Source organism: Capra hircus, chromosome 5 (assembly GCF_001704415.2).
Source record: "Capra hircus breed San Clemente chromosome 5, ASM170441v1, whole genome shotgun sequence".
NCBI lineage: Eukaryota > Metazoa > Chordata > Mammalia > Artiodactyla > Bovidae > Capra > Capra hircus.
Window position 1 is genome coordinate 95,491,932 of NC_030812.1, and position 22,536 is coordinate 95,514,467.

The 22,536-nt window shown below is 43.3% G+C and overlaps 1 protein-coding gene across 1 annotated transcript in view; it reads left to right on the top strand.

The window, feature by feature from the left end:
* Positions 10,531-22,536, top strand: part of HEBP1 (heme binding protein 1) — a 39,724-nt gene continuing 27,718 nt past the window's right edge. The window contains exon 1 of the mRNA XM_005680810.3: positions 10,531-10,744. Within this exon, the coding sequence (XP_005680867.2) occupies positions 10,667-10,744 (78 nt within the window). The 5' untranslated portion in view covers positions 10,531-10,666. The remainder of the gene's footprint in view (positions 10,745-22,536) is intronic.

A 22,536-nucleotide genomic window follows, 5' to 3' on the forward strand; every position in this document is an offset into this window, starting at 1 on the left:
ACTGTAAAATACCTACTTGCAGGGCAGGAATAGAGACACAGACGTAGAGAACAAATCTGTGAGCACAATGGGGGAAGGTGGGAGTGGGGTGAATTGGGAGAGTAGCAGTATATATACAATATATATACATATATATGTATTACCATGTGAAATAGCTAGCCAGTGGGAAGAAGCTGCATGGCACAGGGAGCTCAGCTCGGTGCTCTGCGATGACCTAGAGGGGTGGGATGGGGCACGTGGGAGGAGCCTTCAGAGGGAGGGATATATGTATACATACAGCTGATTCCCTTTGTTGTACAGTAGAAACTAATACAACACTGTAAAGCAATTATAGTCCAACAAAAAAAAGTAATTAAAAAACTAAATGCTATCATCAGGAATGGTAGATACCGAAAAGACTCACTACAGACACTGTAGTCACGCTTGGGTGTGTGTGCGTGTGTGTGTGTGTGTGTGTGTGTGTGTGTGTGTGTGTGTGTGCTGCCTTAAAGGCTTGAACGCCCTTCTGGTGCAGATGGTTTTGTTGGGGAAAACTGCTCACATGGGCAACTTTGATGAACAAATGTAAAGCAGAAACTGCAGTGGGAAAGGACACTGCTTGAGAAGCCGAGACTCTAGGGAACTGGAGGTCAGAACACTGTCAAAATGTGATGCTGATGTGAGAGCTGAGGCTGGAAAAAAAATGTGTCATTTTTAAGTCTGAATTTAGACTTTACTGTAGCTAAAAACTCCTCGCTATTTGTCCTCATTTGAACAATTGCAACCTGGAGGTGAGTATATGAAGCAAAGGAGAATTCAGAGAGGCAGATGGACAGACAGCATCAACATCCAGTCCTGAGGAATGACCATAAAGATCCGCCTCCCCCTCGCCCCCACCGCTGCTGTCCTACCTGCTGGATTTTTTAAATTTATTTACTTACTTTTGGCTGACTGGGTCTTTGCTGCTGCACGCGGGCTTTCTCTAGTTGTGGCGAGCGGGAAGTACTCTCTAGCTGCAGTGTGCAGGTTGCTCGTTGCAGTGGCTTCTCTCGTTGCAGAGCACAGGCTCCAGGGCACGGGTTCAACAGCTGCGGTGCACAGGCGCCGAAGAATTGATGCTTTCGAACTGTGGTGTTGGAGAAGACTCTTGAGAATCCCTTGGATTGCAAGGAGATCAAATCAGTCCATTCTAAAGGAAATCAGTCCTGAATATTCATTGGAAGGACTGATGTTGAAGCTGAAACTCCAATACTTTGGCCACCTGATGCAAAGAACTGACTCACTGGAAAAGACCCTGATGCTGGGAAAGATTGAGGGCAGGAGGAGAAGGGGACGACAGAGAATGAGATGATTGGATGACTTGATGGACATGAGTTTGAACAAGCTCCAGGAGTTGGTGCTGGTCAGAAAAGCCTGGCGTGCTGCAGTCCATGGGGTCGAAAAGAGTTGGACACGACTGAGCGACTGAACTAATGGGGCTTAGTTGCTCTGTGGTATATGCAGTCTTCCCGGACCAGAGATTGAACCCGTGTCCCCTGCATTGACAGGTGGGTTCTTGACCTCTGAATCACTAGTGAAGTCTCCCTACTTGATTTTTAAAGTTCTTCATTCTCCCAGCTGCTCAGGCTAAACACCTCCTCAACATTTCGCAGCCCATTGCACCTGTAAAATCCTGTTAGTAGTTCCTTCAAGTTCATCCAGAGCAAAACCACTCCTCACCATCCCCACAGCTCGTCTGAGCATCCATCAGTATCTCTCTCTGCATCAACTCCAGGGCCAGCTGCCTGGTCTCTCTGCATCAGCCCTTGTCCCCACCACCTGTGTTCAACAACATAGTAGCAAGGGAGACCTTTGTCATCCCTCCAGTGGTTTCTCTACTTGCTCAAAATAAAGCCAAAGTCCTTATGATGAATGATCTATGTGAACCTCACCCCCAAAAGAAAGCCCACAGAACGCTGCAGATAAGAAGAACAATTATTTGGAGGGGCCTTAAGAACATTCAGAAAACGAAGATCATGGCATCTGGTCCCATCACTTCATGGGAAATAGATGGGGAAACAGTGCAAACAGTGTCAGACTTTAGTTTTTGGGCTCCAAAATCACTGCAGATGGTGACTGCAGCCATGAAATTAAAAGACGCTTACTCCTGGGAAGAAAAGTTATGACCAACCTAGACAGCATATTCAAAACCAGAGACATTACTTTGCCAACAAAGGTCTGTCTAGTCAAGGCTATGGTTTTTCCAGTAGTCATCTATGGATGTGAGAGTTGGACTGTGAAGAAGGCTGAGCGCCGAAGAATTGATGCTTTTGAATTGTGGTGTTGAAGAAGACTCTTGAGAGTCCCTTGGACTGCAAGGAGATCTAACCAGTCCGTTCTGAAGGAGATCAGCCCTGGGATTTCTTTGGAAGGAATGATGCTAAAGCTGAAACTCCAGTACTTTGGCCACCTCATGAGAAGAGTTGACTCATTGGAAAAGATTTTGATGCTGGGAGCAATTGGGGGCAGGAGGAGAAGGGGACGACAGAGGATGAGATGGTTGGATGGCATCACTGACTCGATGGACGTGAGTCTGAGTGAACTCCGGGAGTTAGTGATGGACAGGGAGGCCTGGTGTGCTGCAATTTGTGGGGTCGCAAAGAGTCGGACACGACTGAGCGACTGAACTGAACTAAGAACTGTAATTCAGGAAACACGACTGTTCTGGGAAAAAGAAAGAGTCAGGGGCCTATTGAGGCAAAAGCTCGCTCAGTCATGTCTGACTCTTTGCGACCTCGTGGACTGTAGCCCACCAGGCTCCTCCATCCATGGGATTCTCCAGGCAAGAATACTGGAGTGGGTTGCCATTTCCTTCTCCAGGGGATCTTCCCAACCCAGGGATCGAACCCAGGTCTCCTGCATTGCAGGCAGACGCTTTAACCTCTGAACCACCAGGGAAGCCCCACAAAGCCATAGTCTGACGTAAAAAAAAGAAGTATTTGTCCTGAAGGATAGGCTGTCACAGGCCATTCTAGGGGTACGGGTCTAATAAGTGGGCAGACTGTCTCAGTAGCTTTAGGGAAAGGATTGGTAAGTATCTTGAGCTTCTGGAAAATTCTGCAGATATTCTGGATGCCTGCATTGAGAATAAGTGATCAAAAGGCCAGATTCCCATCCAGGCTGACATATATAAATCATACTCCCTTGATGGCCTCCAGCTCCATTTTATTTTTTTTTATTTATCTATTTCAGTTGGAGGATAATTACAATATCATGATGGCTTTTGCCATACATCAGTATGAACCGGCCATAGGCATACATATGTCCCCATCATCCTGAAGCCCCCTCCCACAGCCCTCCCCACCCCATCCCTCCAGGTTGCCCCAGAGCACTAGCTTTGGGTGCCCTGCATCATACATCAAACTCACAGTGCTTGTCTATTTTACATATGGTAATATGTATGTTTCAATACTACTCTCTCAAATCATCCCACCCTCTCTTCCCACACTGAGTCCAAAAGTCTGTTCTTTACATCTGTGTCTCTTTTGTTGCCCCACCCCGGCTCCATTTTAGAGACCTTGATTCTGCAGCATGTATACTAGAGAGCTCTCTTAGCAATACTAACTCCATGTTTGTTTTCCTTTCACACCCACCAGGTCCTACCTGATCTGCCCTGCACCCCATCTGTATTTGCCAGAACTCACTGGAGAAATAACCAATATAAGACACAGATCTACATAGATCTTCCTTATAATGTGCCAGGCACCGTTCTGAGTGCTTTGTAATTATTCACCCTAGGAAGAAGCCTACAAGGAAGATATTATTGTTATCCTCATTTTATAGATGATAACCTTGAAGCACAGAGAAGACAAATAACTTGTCCAAAGTCATTCAGCTCATAAGCAGTGAAGCTGGGCCTTGAACTTAGGAAGCTTGGCTCCAGGGTCCAGTCTAAGCTATTCTTGCCAATACCTTCACCCCTTCTCCAGTTGCACTGGCCTCTTCATTTTCCTCAACATTCTGGATACCTTCCCACCACAGGACCTTTGCACATGCTCTTCTCAGTGACATGAAAACTTCTCCCCCAGTTATCTCCTTGATTATGCCCTCATTTCTTCAGGTCTGGGTTCAAAGGTCACCTCTCCATTTGAAGTAGCACACACTGGCACACCAGTGCCTACACACACACACACACACAGAGCCTGGTTTACTTTATATGTATTAGTGTAGTTATTTGGGCTTCTCTGGTGGCTCAGCAGTAAAGAATCTGCCTGCCACAGCAGGAGACGCAGGTTCAATCCCTGGGTCGGGAAGATCCCCTGGAGGGGGAAATGGCAAACCACTCCAGCATTCTTTCCTGGAAAATCCCATGGACATAGGAGCCTGGGGGGTTACAGTCCATGGAATTGCAAAGAGTCAGACATGACTTAGTGACTAAACAACAACAACAACAGGATATTTATTTATTGCCTGTCTCCCCTATTGAAATGCAAACTCCAAGAAAGCAAGGATTTTTGTCTGTTTTGCTCACTGCTACAGTTTAGAACCCCAGAGCCTACTCAAGAACATAGTAGGTATTAAATAAACATATGTTACAGATGGCCAATAGGCACATCGAAAAGATGCTCAATATTGTTAATTGTTAGAGACGCGCAAATCAAAACTACAATGAGGTACTACCTCACACCAGTCAGAATAACCATCATCAAAAAGTCTACAATTAATAAATGCTGGTGAGGGTGTGGAGAAAAGGGAGCCTTGTTACACTGCTGGTGGGAATATAAATTAGCGCAGCCACTATGGAGGACAGTTTGAAGGTTCCTTAAAAAACTAAACACAGAGCTACTATGTGATCCAGCAATCCCACTCCAGGGCATATATCCAAAAAAGATGGAAACTCTAACTTGAAAAGATACATGCACCCCAATGTTAACAGCAACATTATTTACAAAAGCCAAGGCATGGAAGCAACCTAAGTGTCCATCAGCAGATGAATAAAGAATACGCACTATTAATATATATACACAATGGAATGCTCCTCAGCTGTAAAAGAAAACTTGAAAAACATAAGAGAAAAATGCCTATTTGCAGCAACATGGATGAGCCTAGAGATTATACTAAGTGACGTTAAGTCAGACAGAAAGTGAAGTAACTCATCTGTATCTAAAAAATGAGAACTTATTTACAAACCAGAAACAGACCCACAGACTTAGAAAACAAATTTATACTTACCAAAGGGGAAGGTGTGGGGAGGGATAAATTAGGAGTTTGGGATTAACACATACACACAAGGACCCACTGTCAGTAGCACAGGAAACTATATTCAATATCTTATAATAACCTATAACAGAAAAGAATGTGAAGATGAAAAGAAATATATATGTATATACACATCTATAATCCTCTGCTGTGTATACACAACATTGTAAATCAACTACACTTCAATTTTTAAAATAAATAAATGAACATATGTGAAATGAATTTGAGACTAAACAAATCACGCCTTAAGAAGAACTGAGAATTAAAGGAGATGACTTTCATCTTGAAATTTGGAAGGAAAAATGAAAGGAGGTGATTGCCTAGGGAACTGATGTGTGTAGTGCTGATTGTATGCTGGGCTCTAAGAGGAGGCAGAGGTGAAACCATCGCTACTGTGATGAGCAGGGAGCGGGTGTCTCCACAAGGCTAGTCCGCGTCCATAGTCAACACCAGGTACAAGGTGGGAGCTCCCTCCTCCTTAAGTCTCACACTCTCCCTCTCCGAGAGTCTTGGTTACATCAGAAGACATTCTGCCAATGTCAGGCAGGAATACTAATTATTTAACCATGTAAATCTTAGTGAGATGGATCCCTATCACCTTGGCAATAAATTCTAGGCTTAACATTATAAACAACCATATTCTGATGCCTTATTGTCAGTTATTATTTAATTTGCCTATGCTTTGCTGGTATGGAAAGAACAGTCAGTCCGTATCTGTTCTAACTGCTACCTGTTTCATCATCACCATAACCAATTTCACAGAGAAAATGAAAGCCGTCCAACATGAGCTCCCCAAACTTTCCACTTCCAATCTACTAAAGTCTGTACACTACTCAGGATCAGTCTCTCTTTCCCTCTTTTTATGAGGAACAATATATCCAGGCACTTGCCTCATGGTCCAGTGGCTGAGGCTCCACACTCCCAATGCAGGGGGCTCAGATTTGATTGTTAATCAGGGAACTAGATCCCACATGCCACAACTAAGACCCGGCACAGCCAAATAAATAAATATTTTTAAAAAGAAAGAAATATATATCTAACCTCTCATGTTCTGACTCACATTTGTTTTTAACTTCTCAGGAACATCAATCAGTCAACTATCTTACTCCTGAATCTTTAACATCTTCCTTCTTCCCAGCTCCTTCCTTTCAAAATTAAAGCTCACTTCAGTGTTTCCCCATGTTAAAAAAAAAAAAAACTTGGCCCTATCTCTTCATCGAGCTGCTGTGTATTCTCCCTCTCCTTTTAACAACCTGTGTTGTGTCCACTTTTTACCATCCAGCCACTCCTGGGGTCTGCACCCCCAGCCTGCACTGTGACTGTTCTGGCCAAGGTCAAAGGCATTCTTATTGCTACATCCAGCGGCCACTTCCCAGACCCTTTTTCTGTGAATTCTTGGCAGCATTTGTCACTGCCCATCACTCCGCTAGGAACATCCTCTTCTCTTGACTTGGCTCACTGGGTCTCTGGATTGCCCCCGCCTTGTGTCCCCATGTTCCCTCATCCTCCTTATACAGTTGTCCCCAGTCGCCTGTCCCCTTGAAGACTGGTATCCCTCAGTGTCCTGTTCTAGGCCCTCTTTTCTTGTTCTACATATACTACAGGGCAATTTCATCACTTCCAAGGTGCCAGGGACTAGCCAAAAATGCTGACGTCTTTCATATCTATTTCTCCAACCTATATCTCTCTCCTGGACACAACAGTCCTGAGCCTAATTCTCAGTCTCAGCTTTTATGGCTCAAAAACTTGATTTACCAGCACATTCAAAGCAACTTTTTCTCTTGGGGGGAGGGCAAACTAAGTTATAACTGTCATATAGTAAAGTTGCCATAGTTGAGAGGCTGCTTTCACTGCATTGATGCTACTGGTGGTATTCATCGTCAATATTAGTATATTGTTAGTATATTCATCATCAATATTTAAGTAAAATGTCAATATTTTTAACGTGCAAGTGATATTTTTGTTGGTGTTTTATAACAATGAAATAACACATGTTAATTCCCAATGTTTCTAAAGTTTCAAATTACACTGTACTAAATATTGGGTTTTTAAAGTTCCCCTATACATTCCTAACTGATAATAAGCATTTTGAATGTTTTGACAACACATTTTAACGGTCATGCAACAGTTATTTTCCCATTAAATATGAAGATCACTTGGCATGATTTTAACTTGCATGGTCATTGCAGCAGTAGCTTAAGTAACAGCTGTAGAGATTACAGATAGTATATTTTCCATCAAGGAGAGACTCTTTTTTTTTCCTCAGGCATTTAGGTAAGGGGCTGATCAACTTAAGTCAATCAAAAAACAAGCCAAGCCAGGGCTGTTTTATTAAGACTACAGTCTAACTTTGGTACGGTCTTGAAGTAGCTGGGTTCAGTTCTTGGTAGCAAAACCAACTCGCTGGCTGGCAGGAAGGGTGGGGTGGCAGGGAGGGTGGCGGGGAAGGGGGAGAGGGGGTGGGGGAGCGGGACTGGAGTTGGTAGGAAGAGAGTTTAGCCCTTAACAATGTACACGGTGCTTTAAAGTACCAGACAAGGCTCTTTTAATCCACTCAGCAGCCCTGTGAGTTGACATTAAAACCCCAACTTTGCAGATGTAAAAACTGAGGCCTGGGGCTTCCCCAGTAGCTTGGTGGTAAAGAATTTCACCTACCAGTGCAGGAGACATGGGTTTGATCCCTGATGCGGGAGGATCCCACATGCCCATACGACACAACTATTGAGTCTGTGCTCTAGATCTCAGGAGCCACAGCTACTGAAGCCAGCAAGCTCTGAAACATGACAAGCCGCAGCAATGGGAAGCCTGTGCACGCAACCAGAGAAAGGCCCATGCAGCAAGAAAGATGTGGCACAGTCAAAAATAAACAAATAAATGTATTTTTTAAAACCTGAGGCCTGCAATCTTCTGAACAGATGTCTTCTGATTCCTAAATGTTTTTTGCTACGTGACCACATGAAGAATTAGGCCCCTTTTCACTGTACCTAGTTTAGTAACTAAAATAGATGATCAGCTCTAATATCAAGACCAACTTTGTTAATCATTCGACAATCATTATGCAACCCCTGGCTGTGGTGAGTGAGGAAAAGGCTAAAGCAAAATAGATCTTTACCCTTGAAGATATTCATTTATAACAAAAGGACATGGCTATGAGCAGCCCCGCTCAGGGGCTCTTGAGAGCAACATATAATTTCTTATGACTTGTAAGCTGCACACTACTTCACATTTTAATATCTCTGAATGCTGTAAAATCAACTGAACACCACTGTTAACTTGTTAGCATTTGTGTTCTATGTTAATGGGATGTAAAATAACATGCCTCTTAAAATCAATGGCATCTTATAAAAGTCAAGAAAACATAAAATAATTAAGTGGCCACTTATTTTATAGCAATCAACAAATATTTGTCAAAAAGCAGATGGTGACTGCAGCCATGAAATTAAGACGCTCACTCCTTGGAAGGAAAGTTATGACCAACCTGGATAGCATACTGAAAAGCAGAGACATTACTTTGCCAACAAAGGTCTGTCTAGTCAAGGCTGTGGTTTTCCAGCGGTCATATATGTATGGATGTGAGAGTTCGACTATGAAGAAAGCTGAGCGCCGAAGACTTGATGCCTATGAACTGTGGTGTTGGAGAAGACTCCTGAGGGTCCCTTGGACTGCAAGGAGATCCAACCAGTCTACTCTGAAGGCGATCAGCCCTGGGTGTTCTTTGGAGGGAATGATGCTAAAGCTGAAACTCCAGTACTTTGGCCACCTAATGCGAAGAGTTGACTCATTGGAAAAGACTCTGATGCTGGGAGGGATTGGGGGCAGGAGGAAAAGGGGACGACAGAGGATGAGATGGCCGGATGGCATCACGGACTCAATGGACGTGGGTTTGAGTGAACTCCAGAAGCTGGTGATGGACAGGGAGGCCCGGTGTGCTGCGATTCACGTTCTCAGAGTCGGACACGACTGACCAACTGAACCGAACTGAAGCCTTTTTATCCACAGGTAATAAAGTTAATGCTGCTGCCGCTGCTAAGTTGTTTCAGTCGTGTCCAACTCTGTGCCACCCCATAGACAGCAGCCCACCAGGCTCCCCCGTCCCTGGGATTCTCCAGGCAAGAACACTGGAGTGGGTTGCCAATTCCTTCTCCAATGCATGAAAGTGAAAAGTGAAAGTGAAGTCGCTCAGTCGTGTTCGACTCTTGGCGACCCCATGGACTGCAGCTTACCAGGCTCCTCCGTCCATGGGATTTTCCAGGCAAGAGTACTGGAGTGGGGTGCCATTGCCTTCTCCAATAAAGTTAATATGTTACCATAAAACTGGAGACCATTAGTATCACCGTTATTGATTCCCACTGCCCTGCTCAGGTTCAAGGTCTTCCATCCCAAGATACAGGCACAGCAAGAGGTTCCTCAGTTTTGGTTCAGAAAAGCCTGCACAAAGGAGGCAAACAATCAGGCTGACAATCCCAGATGACAGTGTAACCAGTGGGCAAATATGCAAAAAGCATAATTATGTTGAACTTCGGGTTCGTCCTTTGTAAAATGACTATAAAAGACGTTTAGCGGTGTGATAAGGAGAGATAATGTTTGTAAAATATTTGATAGGGACAGCAGACACTCGATAAGTGGTAATAAAATTGGTTAGACTGTTTTGAATAGAAGTAAATCCGAAAAGCTGTGCTTTAGGAAATTAACGTAGAATCTGTGACTAAAATGGGTTGGATAAAGAAAATGATAAGTAGAAATCTAGTTAATATGCTTTTTCAATCGTGTGCATGGAAGGTGGAAGGGCAGGGGGCAGGTGAGGGGCAAACTAGGACCTCCATCGGTGGAGATGCGGCAGTCGGGGGTCCCTAGGGGCGAGGGCTACAAAGACTGCGAACCTGGTACAGTACCTGCCTGGGTACAGAGCCTGGTGGGTGGCGGCCCCGCAAAGCACGCGAGGAATCCGGGGGGTCTGCAGCCCAAGTACCAGAGGGAGGCCGCGGAGGGGGACAGATTGGGGGTGTGGGGAGAAGGTGTTCCCCACTGCTACCTAAGTCCCGCCCTGGGGCGCATCTGTATCCAGGAAAAGAAGTCTGTCAGTACTGGAGGCTTAGACTGGCAGAAACCGGTTCCCCTGCGGGATACTGGCGGGCAGCCGGGATACTGGCGGGCAGCCGGGCTGAGGCGGAGCCCGCAGTCCTTGCTACACTTCTCCGAGCGCGTTCCGAGGGGTGGAGGCTAAGACGCCCGCCCATCTTGGCCACTCCCACTAGTCGCGCCCCGCCCTCCCGCCACCCCGATTGCGTTCTGAGGGGCGGAGCCCAGTGCGCGACGCCTATAGGGGCCATGCCCATCCTCCGCGCCCCACCCTCCCTCGCTAGACCCGGAGCTCTGCTCGCGCCTGCTGCGCCAGCCCGTTTCCCCTACCCCGCGTTTCCCCGCGCGTCCTGCGCACCGCGGCGGCACCATGTTGGGCATGATCAAGAACTCGCTGTTCGGGAGCGTGGAGACTTGGCCTTGGCAGGTCCTGAGCAAAGGGGGCAAGGTAGGCCCACAGGGCTGTTGAGGACCGGAAAGGGGGCTCTGCTGGGAGGAGGGGGGACAGAGAGACAGGATGGGTTTGAGGGGAGAATCCCAGTTTAACGAGATGGGCTGCGCCTGTTGAATGCACTGGTCCATTTATACATTACAAACATTCTGAATATTCGTGTACTGCGAGGTCTTCGGTTGCAGGAAGGACTGAAAAAGTGCTTATCCTTAAGAAGCTCCCAAACCGTCCTCGGTGGAGAGCGGAGTTTAAAAGAACAAGATCCGCGCCGCGTGGAGGTAACTGTGGAAGGCCAGGAGCACCTGGCAAGGAGCAGTCCAGTTCTGCCAGTGGGTGACGGTGAGGCCTTCGCAGAGGAAGTGCCTTCAGCTGGGCCTCGGGAATATGCAGGAATGCTCAGAACCGAGAAGAGCCTGTGCAAAGGCTCAGAGCTGTGAAATGTCTTGTTGATCAATGGAACTCCCAGAACTGGGCGCCTAGAATACAGGATGAGTGAGGCATCATCGCAGTTTTCCCCCAAATTGACATCAGTGCTCACCCAGGCAGATTGGACTGCTCCCTGAAAACCAGGAATCTGCCACTGGGTGATAAGCTCCTTGCAGACAGGTACTTTGTGCTCCTCCTGGCTGGATACTCAGCTCCCCACTCAGTGCTTTTTTTGTTAAAAAACTGTGTTGCCTAGGCGGCCAAGGCCAGGTACCCATTACAACGATGATCACACAAAACCCTCAACTAGAGTCTGGACTGTTAAAGCAGCTAATAGCCAGAGGCCTGTGCCTTTGTTTTTATCTGTCTCCTTGCTCATATGTAGAATGAGCAGTTTAGATCTATCAAAGGTGACCTTTTCAGATGCCTACAGGCAGCCAGGCATGTGATGAAAATGGGTGACAGACTGAGGCAAGCTGAGGCTAACTGGAGTGAGAACTCAAGTGCTCATCTGCAAAGAGTGATTCCAAGCAGTTGTCATGCAGTGGTAAAGAATCTACCTGCCAGGGCAGGTGATGCAGGAGACGTGGGTTCGATCCCTGGGTCAGGAAGGTTCCCTGGAGGAGGAAATGGCAACCCACTCTAGCATTCTTGCCTGGAGAGAATCCCATGGACAGAAGAGCCTCGTGGGCTACAGTCCATGGGGCTGGAGAGTCGGACACAACTAAGTGACTGGGCACACACGTCATGCATTGATGTGAACCAGGGTTGCCAGGTTTTTAAGGAAAACCAGCAACACAGACTTTTGTGTGAAATCTCTAGATACACAATTCATTCATTCAACAAATAACTGTTAAGTGCCAAGTGAGGGTCAGGTACTCTTATAGGCAGTGGGGTAAAATAGTGAACAAAACTGGAAAAAAATCCCTGTCCTCGTGGAGCTTCCGTTTTAGTGACTAATGAACAATTAAATGTCAAATATTTCATGTATTGGGTGGTGATCAATACTGTGATTTAAAAAACAAAAAAAAGCAGGAAAGGGGAGTAAGGACCAGAGAGTGTTAGGCTGAGGCTGTAGTTGGAGTAGGGCAACTGTGTCAGTTTTAACTGTTAAAATGTTTGTAAACATTGCAGATCAGGTGGGCAGGAGGAAGTGTCTGTGATGGGATGTCGCCCGTGTGCACACCCATCTGTGGACTCAGCCCAGTGACTCGCCCGTGTGCACACCCATCTGTGGACTCAGCCCAGTGACCTCCAGGGTCTTTGTTGGCCTTGACACTGAATAATCCACCTGTTACTTAAACCTTGCAGAGATCTTTCCTTTCTGTAATAGAATTGGGCTCACTTTGTCTTTGGGGTACAGGATTATTTGCAATGCAGGTTGAGGGTTTGGTCTCCTAGGAGAAAGCACTAGATGGAGACAGGAGGATGGGAACAAGGGAGAGACCAGGGTATTTCTCATCTCCTTCTCCACCCTATGAGGTCTCTGGAACCGGGAGCTTCTCTGGGGCTCCAACTCTTGCTGGCCAGGTTACCATGGTTCTAGGTTTCACCACATGACCCAGGTATCTGAGCTCAGGTAGCAGATCACCCTCCCTCCATAGCCCTGTAGGGCTCTTGCAAACCTCTGGATTGCTTCACTCTTCCCTGGTGGGCTTCTCAGCTCTTTTGCTAAGTTGTTCAGTCGTGTCTGACACTGCAACCCCATGGACTGTAGCCCACCAGCCTCATCTTTCCGTGGGATTCTCCAGACAAGAATACTGGAGTGGGTTGCCATGCCCTCCTCCAGAGGATCTTCCCTATCCAGGGCTCGAACCTGCATCTTACATGTCCTGCATTGGCAGGCTGGTTTTCTTCACCACTAGCGCCACCTGGGAAGCCCCTTTCAGCTTTTTTAGTATCTGTGAAATCAATTCCTTGAGTCAAGGTGCCTCTGTTCAAAACTCTTTTTCCTTATTAGCCGCTCATCAGTACAGTCACCTACCACGGATTTGTGGTCTCCAGGCATAAGTGCACCTCCCTGATAAGCATCTTTCCTCAACATTTGGTAAGAATATGGGGCCAGTTTACAGCAACATGGGTGGACCTAGAGATTACCACATTGAGTGAAGTAAGTCAGACAGAGAAGGAGAAATATTCTATGACATCGCTTATATGTAGAATCTAAAACGATACAAATGAACTTACAAAACAGAAAGAGACTCACAGACTTAGAGAACAAACATGGTTGCCTGCGAGAAGGATGAGGAGGAGGAATAGTTAGTCCCTGATGGATATGTACAGACTGCCATATTTAAAATAGATAACCAACAAGGGCCTACTGTATAGCACGGGGAACTCTGCTCAATGTTACGTGGCAGCCTGGAGGGGAGTTTGGGGGAGAATGGATACATGTATATTGTTGGCTGAGTCCCTTCCCGTTCACCTGAAACTATCACAGTGTTGTTAATCTGCTATACCCCAATAGAAAATAAAAAGTTTAAATTAAAAAAACAAAAAAAAAAGAATATGGGGCCATACAGGGTGTTATTAACAAGCCAAAGCAAATCATTTAACCCGAATGAACCTCAGTTCGTGCAGCTTAGAAGGGGTATGAAAATATCTCCTCCATCCACTCCCAGAGTTGACAGAAATTTTACATTTGTTTGAGAAACATGAAAATGATTTATAAACTAAAACACCCTGCAAGTGTAGTGATATTGTTATGTCAGAATTCAGCTCAACTCCACTCTCACTAGCTTCATGGTCCTGGGTAGCTTAACCTCTCTGATGCTGTGAGGGGGGAAAAATACTTCACATCTTATAAGATTGTATTGAAATTTAAATGAGACCCAATTATAAATTGTGCGACAGAATACCTACCACTTGATTGTTAACTTTCCTTCTCTTACAGGTAATTTGGGGTAAGTTACTTAACCTCTCAGGCTCAGCTGGTAAAGAATCCATCTGCAATGCAGGAGACCTGTGTTCGATCCCTGGGTTGGGAAGATCCCCTGGAGAAGGGAAAGGCTACCCACTCCAGTGTTCCGGCCTGGAGAATTCCGTGGACTATATAGTCAATGGGGTTGCAAAGAGCTGGACATAGCTGAGCGACTTTCACTTCACTTTGCTTAACCTCTCAAACTCTCTGAACCCTGAAATTCCTCAACTGTAAGATGAGACAGTGCCTTGTGTGACAATTAAACATTCAAAGACTCTTATAACCCTTTTAAAAAATATATACACTTTCAGGGTGTTATCATTGTGAAGAGAATCTTTTTTTTGAAATGATCTCTCCTTAGAAAGAGTCTTAAGTCAGAAACTGTTGTCCACTGTCCTGGGTCAATGGATGGAGCACACGGTATGCCCCATGTAGCTTGAGGTTAGGTTCAACCAGATGTTCAGGGCTGATTCCAGGTACCTGCTGGGGGCCCAGGCTGCTGCAGACCTTATCAGGTGCCTTCTGCCTTGCCTGGAGGGGGAGAAGGGCATAGAGCTCTCTGTGTGGGTTTGGGCGGGACTTGTGGGTGCTCAGTGCAGGACTGATATTACTAACCGCACTACCTGGCTTGCAATCCTGGCTCCCCTTCTTGCCAGTGTATCTTGGGCATGTTGCTTAACCTTGTGTGTTCCAGCTTCATCTGAAAATGAAGATGAGAACGCTTCACTGGGTTGTTGGAGGGTTGAATGAATGGATCCACATAAAATGTTTAAAATAATACAGGACACATAGAAAGTACTCAGCTTGATCATCATTATTGTTATTCTCTTATAATGAGAAAGCTGTCTTCTAAAATCAGTGTGTGTACCCACCACATCAGGTGGTGTTGGGGTCCCTTAATGGACCGGAACCTGGTGGTCCAGAGTTGACGATAAGAAAGTGAAAGAGAGAGAGCCAGAGGGAGGGAGAGAGAGAAAGAGAGAGGAAGAAAGACAGACACGGGGACCCAAACTCTGATGGAGCAAAGATGCTTTAATGATCTTTCTGTGAGTGTATATAGGCTGTTGTTCAAGAAATTTCTTTCGACAATGATAAAGATCAGAAAACCAAACATATAGCAACCGTTACCAAGGGAATAAGGGATTAATAATGGTTACAAGGTCAGGAGACAATCCATATCTCAAGAAAGGGGATAGAGACTAAGCAGTTTTGTTGTAAAGTGAATGTTTACTGAAGGAGATTCAAGCCTGTCTCACATAATGACCTCAGTCCTGGGAGCAGCTTTCTGTTCCACTAGTATCTGACAACGGAAACTGATAGGGAGCAGAGGATTTATGAGAAACAGCACGTAGGAATCCTCCTGTTAAACATTCCCTGACAATTTCCCCTTATTTATTTATAATATTTCTAAAAAGGGTTCTGACCATTAGAGTTTGTTTAGTTTTAACAATTTTTGCATGAAGGCAATGGTAGATGACAAATATAATTGTTAAGACAATCACCAAAATTACAGTTCTAGACCTGATGTTGTGAGTAATGCTTTGAAACCATCCATGTGGGTCTAGCCCAGATGATTGATCAGCTAGTTCAGCTAAAGTTTTCAAATTAGTGAAAGAGGGCAGATTTTTAGAAAAGGTTTCAAAGATTTCTTTTTTTAATAATTGTACATTCAGAGAGGCATTATCATGTATGTTTTGTAAATGAAATTTGATTTGTTCCCAGTTGTAGGCCCTATTATTGAATTGAATAGGAGTAACACAAAATTGAGTAGAATTCCAATTACATTTTAGCATCACCTGTTTTTGTACATCTATTAATTGATCTCTAACCCATCTGATGGCTGTTTTTAGTTCCTGTATTTCATCTTGAATGTCCTCATCTATCTGAGCCTACTGCTAAGTCACTTCAGTCGTGTCCGACTCTGTATGACCCCATAGACGGCAGCCCACCAGGCTCCCCTGTCCCTGGGATTCTCCAGGCAAGAACACTGGAGTGGGTTGCCATTTCCTTCCCCAACGCATGCAAGTAAAAAGTGGAAGGGAGGTCGCTCAGTCGTGTCCAACTCTTTGCGACCCCACGGACTGCAGCCTACCAGGCTCCTGAGTCCATGGGATTTGCCAGGCAGGAGTACTGGAGTGGGGTGCCATCGTCTTCTCCGATCTGAACCTCAGTGGCCCACATATGAGGGCCACTTATATGAGCATCTTTAGTCCAATTTTGGATAAAATTATGTGTTTGAATTGAAGTTTGTAAAGTAACACCAGTGACGGCAGCAGTGGTGCAAATAACTATTAATCCCAAAATGCCAAAATTCAGCCATCCAATGAATTGCTTAGATTGCCAGAGCAATTTAGTAAGTAACCAGGAAGCAAGTCCAGCCATGGGATCTTCCCAGGCTTCCCAGGGCCGCTGGAGATTTATTGGTAACCACAGATTATGTTGAGATTAAAGAATCAAAAGGGATTCATTTCTTAAGGAAACAGAGGAGTTAAGACAAGTATATAATTTGCAATTTATACAAGTTACAGAATGTAAAGTCTTATTGAATTGTTAATTTTGTATAGCTGCAACAAAAGGGAGTGGAACATAGGCTTGTATGAAATATGATTGATTATACCAAAAGAAATAATTACTATGACTATGGTTGGTCCCTGTGAAATGTCCAGTCTAAGTCCTAAGTCCTTCGGTGCTCTCAGCAAGTTTCCAGATGTCCCATTGTTTAGGCCCAATCTGTTTATCGAGGACAATTTGAGGGCGAAAAGGTGTCATTTCGCCATCAAGCCAGCCAAGGAATCCTTTTCATGGAAGTGTTTCATTGAACTGTTGGTAATCTTCTATGCTACTTGAGTAGCATAGTCGCACATAGTGCTGTTAATATCATCTGAGCAGTTCAGTTCAGTTCAGTTCAGTCACTCAGTCGTGTCCGACTCTTTGTGACCCCATGAATCGCAGCACGCCAGGCCTCCCTGTCTATCACCAACTCCCGAAGTTCACCCAGACTCGCATCCATCGAGTCAGTGATGCCATCCAGCCATCTCATCCTCTGTCGTCCCCTTCTTCTCCTGCCCCCAATCCTTCCCAGCATCAAAGTCTTTTCCAATGAGTCAACTCTTCGCATGGGGTGGCCAAAGTACTGGAGTTTCAGCTTTAGCATCATTCCTTCCAAAGAAATCCCAGGGCTGATCTCCAGAATGGACTGGTTGGATCTCCTTGCAGTCCAGGGGCCTCTCAAGAGTCTTCTCCAACACCACAGTTCAAAAGCATCAATTCTTTGGTGCTCAGCCTTCTTCACAGTCCAACTCTCACATGCATACATGACCACTGGAAAAACCATAGCCTTGACTAGACAGACCTTAGTCGGCAAAGTAATGTCTCTGCTTTTGAATATGCTATCTAGGTTGGTCATAACTTTTCTTCCAAGGAGTAAGCGTCTTTTAATTTCATGGCTGCAGTCACCATCTGCAGTGATTTTGGAGTCCAAAAAAATAAAGTCTGGCACTGTTTCCACTGTTTCCCCATCTATTTCCCATGAAGTGATGGGACCGGATGCCATGATCTTCGTTTTCTGAATGTTGAGCTTTAAGCGAACTTTTTAACTCTCCTCTTTTACTTTCATCAAGAGGCTTTTTAGTTCCTCTTCACTTTTTGCCATAAGGGTGATGTCATCTGCATATCTGAGGCTATTGATACTTCTCCCGGCAATCTTGATTCCAGCTTGTGTTTCTTCCAGTACAGCGTTTCTCATGATGTACTCTGCAGAGAAGTTAAATAAGCAGGGTGACAATATACAGCCTTGACGTACTCCTTTTCCTATCTGGAACCCATCTGTTGTTCCACGTCCAGTTCTAACTGTTGCTTCCTGACCTGCATACAGATTTCTCAAGAGGCAGGTCAGGTGGTCTGGTATTCCCATCTCTTTCAGAATTTTCCACAGTTGATTGTGATCCACACAGTCAAAGGCTTTGGCATAGTCAAGAAAGCAGAAATAGATGTTTTTCTGGAACTCTCTTGCTTCTTCCATGATCCAGCGGATGTTGGCATTTGATCTCTGGTTCCTCTGCCTTTTCTAAAACCAACTTGAACATCTGGAAGTTCATGGTTCACGTATTGCTGAAGCCTGGCTTGGAGAATTTTGAGCATCACTTTACTAGCATGTGAGATGAGTGCAATTGTGCGGTAGTTTGAGCATTCTTTGGCATTGCCTTTCTTTGGGATTGGAATGAAAACTGACCTTTTCCAGCCCTGTGGCCACTACTGAGTTTTGCAAATTTGCTGGTATATTGAGTGCAGCACTTTCACAGCATCATCTTTCAAGATTTGAAATAGCCCAACTGGAATTCCATCACCTCCCCTAGTTTTGTTCGTAGTGATGCTTCCTAAGGCCCACTTGACTTCACATTCCAGGATGTCTGGCTCCAGATGAGTGATCACACCATCGTGATTATCTGGGTCATGAAGATCCTTTTTGTATAGTTCTTCTGTGTATTCTTGCCATCCGTTCTTAATATCCTCTGCTTCTGTTAGGTCCATACCATTTCTGTCCTTTATTGAGCCCATCTTTGCATGAAATGTTCCCTTGATATCTCTAATTTTCTTGAAGAGATTTCTAGTCTTTCCCATTCTGTTGTTTTCCTCTATTTCTTTGCATTGATCGCTGAAGAAGGCTTTCTCATCTCTTCTTGCTATTTTTTGGAACTCTGCATTCAGATGCTTTTATCTTTCCTTTTCTCCTTGGCTTTTCGCTTCTCTTCTTTTCACAGCTATTTGTAAGACCTCCCCAGACAGCCATTTTGCTTTTTTGCATTTCTTTTCCATGGGGATGGTCTTGATCCCTGTCTCCTGTACAATGTCACAAACCTCTGTCCATAGTTCATCCAGGCACTCTATCTATCAGATCTACGCCCTTGAATCTATTTCTCACTTCCACTGTATAATCATAAGGGATTTGATCGAGGTCATACCTGAATGGTCTAGCGGTTTTCCCTGCTTTCTTCAATTTCGGTCTGAATTTTTAGATACCCACATACCATGGGGTCCCCAATGAACAATGGTGTAATTGGCCATAAACATTAATTTCTCTGATTTAGCTTGACATTTACCTCAATAAACAGGAGTATATTTAAAGTCTTTATAAGTAAACCCCTTACATTTTAACTTTTGTCCTTTTCCTAGAGTTTTGGTAGTATTGACATGGTTTTTATAAAAGGATAGGGCAGTAAACAGTCCAAGCAATGTGTGGAAGTTCCTTTTTCGGAGGCAGGACAAAAGCCCATGTTTGTCAATTAACATTAATACATAATTTTATTGGGCCCATGCATAAAGGAAGGATTTCATAGCCTAGAGAAATGTTAATTAGTCTTCCTTCTTCCTCAGGATGAGAGGGCTCCTCCAAGCTCCAAGGAGGGGGCATATGTGTTGAGTCATTAGTGGACGGTTGGTCCCATGTCTGTCCATTCTATAACCTATAATAAAAGGGGGGGTTAGATATATAAGCCCAATAAGTGTGATCAATCAAGTCAGCCTGAGCGGGGGAAGCAAAAGCAAGCATAGCGACAAAAATATTTTCAGGATTCCGAGGCATTCCCTGTTGAGAAATCAGATTTTCAGTTTGATTAGGAAGGGGTTTTAGTCTGTCCCCAAGTAGGGAGATCATGAGGTCGATGACGTTGAGTGTGGCATTTTTTGGAAACTTTAATTTTTTTTTTTATTTTTTTTATTTCACTTTACAATACTGTATTGGTTTTGCCACACATCAAGATGAATCCGCCACAGGTGTATACGTGTTCCCAATCCTGAACGCCCCTCCCACCTCCCTCCCCATACCATCTCTCTGGGTCATCCCAATGCACCAGCCCCAGGCCTCCTGAAGGTGAAAGTGAAGTAGCTCAGTCATGTCTCTTTGCAACCCCGTGGACTGTAGTTTACCAGACTCCTCCCTCCATGGGATTCTTCAGGCAAGAATACTGGAGTGGGTTGCCATTTCCTTTCCTGCATCAAACCTAGACTGGCGATTCATTTCTTATATGATATTATACCTGTATCAATGCCATTCTTTTAAAGCCGCCATGGCTTGTATTGGAATTTCTTCTTCTTGGGGTTTTTGTTGTTTCGCCTCTAGTTTGAATGCTGGGGGCCCCCTTAGTTGAATCTTCTGAGGAGGAAGCCATGTGAGTTTGTTGGATCCATCTGGAGAAATAGAAGCATACCCTTTTCCCTGTAAGATTAGTTTCTTAGATTTCCATTGATTAGTTAACCCGTCTTGATACCAAATGGGCAAAGGAAGGTAGGTGTCCTTCAATGTCTCGAAATATTTTTCTGCTTTTGTCAAAATACCTCCTTGTGGTACATTTAAAAAATTTAAAACAAATAAAGCTATATTAACAATAGTTATAGAAAGAAAGGAACGCAATAATGATGAAAACATTCCTAGGAAGTATTTCAGTCCAAAAAAGAAAATCATCTAGAGATCTGTTTGAGGACTGGTGTTTGGCTGTGGTTTTGAAGTAATGAGTCGATTTTCTCCTCATTCAGTATATACACTTTTCCTGATATGAAAAGAAATGGGATCTGACTGTGTTTTGAGTGGTTTGTGTTATTTGGGGTAAAGGATTAGGAGCAAACACTCAAACGTTTTTCCTAAGTGAAATTACTGAAAAGCCGATGCAGAACAGCTTGACACATGAAACGCTGCTCACATCCAAATACCTGACCGTGTCCCCGGAAAAGAAAGGCAGCCTGGCAGCTGCTGAATCTCTCTGTTCAGTGTGTCAAGGAAGATGATTATACTTTCAAGACAGACCTGAAAAGAAGGTGAATATTTTGCACTTTCGTACTCTTAGGAACAAATGACTTATTTGGCGAATGGTGCATTTTTCATGTTGTTTTGTTTTGTGTTGTGAAACAGGCACTGAAGTTGGTGTTATTTTAAGAATCTTACAGACTGGAAATAGAAATAAAGCTATATTAACAATAGTTATAGGCTTAAAGAATATATTGTGTTGGAATCTAGTAAAGTCTCCTCTGGATAAGGAAGATAAAAGTATTCCTGTGTATTCCCTTTATTTAATTTTTTATTTGTAGTTTTAGTGTGTAATGTGTTTGTTTAATTATGTCTTGTGTTTGTGGATTATAAGGAATGTTTATAATCTGTTTAATAGAGAATGAATGTAAAAATTGTTTGAATCGTTTATAAATATAGGCAGGGCCATTGTCTGTTTTTATAGAATTAGGTGTTCTCATTATTGTAAAGTAAGCTATCAGGTGGGTTATAACATGTCCTGTAGTTTCACCTCGGAGAGGTGTGGCCCCTATAAAAGAAGAATTTGTATCGATCGAGACCATGTAAGAAGGAAGAGGAAGAAAGTTCAGGGGAATGAGTTACATCCATTTGCCATATAATTTTCTTTCATTTGTCATAAACCTTTTTTATATTTTTGTATTCATCATTTTATTTGCCATTTCTTATATCTTTTTATTAAAAGCATATATCTTACTTTTCTTTAGCAACTATGAAGTGTCTTGTATGTTAGCATTTTATAGATTGGTGAATATATTTATTATATTATACATTATATATATTTATTTTTATATAAATATATTTATATTTATTTATTAATAGTTTAAAATCTCTAGTTTTTCTGTAAAAAAAACTTTTTATAAGAGGAAGTTAGTGTTCAGTAATTAATGTTTTAAAATCTTACTTTATTTGGAAATGACCTAGCTATTTAATAAACTTTTATCATTTAGTTTATCATTTCTAAAATATAATTATTTTTAATAGAGTTTATCTAAAAGTTTTATCTTATTTATATATTTACGTATATATAAAGAGTTACCTTTTTGTTGACAAATTTAGTTTACCTTAAATCTAGGCATAATGAAAGTATTACATAATGTTGATGACTTAAGACATGTCTTAATTAGATTAGCAAACAATTATATTTAAATTATATTTATATTTAAATAAACATATTAATACTGAATATTTTTCAGTTCACATGAACTTGAATTTAAATAGAGCTCATTAATTTCATATTATCCAAAAACAAAGACATATAGTGAGACATAGATAATTTTAGATAGACAGGCATAGTTTTCTGCTTGAATTTTAAAATATCCTTTTTTATTTTTTGAGTTCCACCAATTTGTTTATGGCTGGAGTCCTAGATAGAGTGGGCTTTGTATTCCAAGGACATGATAAGAGTTAACTTTAGGTTTTTTCTTAGGCCTGTTTTTGTTTCCCAGGCAGAACTGGAGTTCCAAAAAAGTATTTTAACAAGTTAACCTTTTCCTAACTGCATGTGTAAGAAGAATCAGTTTTGCAATTTCAAAAAAGATCTTATTTTAATCAGTTTTCTCTGGAGTCTAAAGAATATCATGGCCACTCAGTGTCAAAAATACCATTTCTCCTGTTTGCAGTTACAGTATATTATTAATGATACAT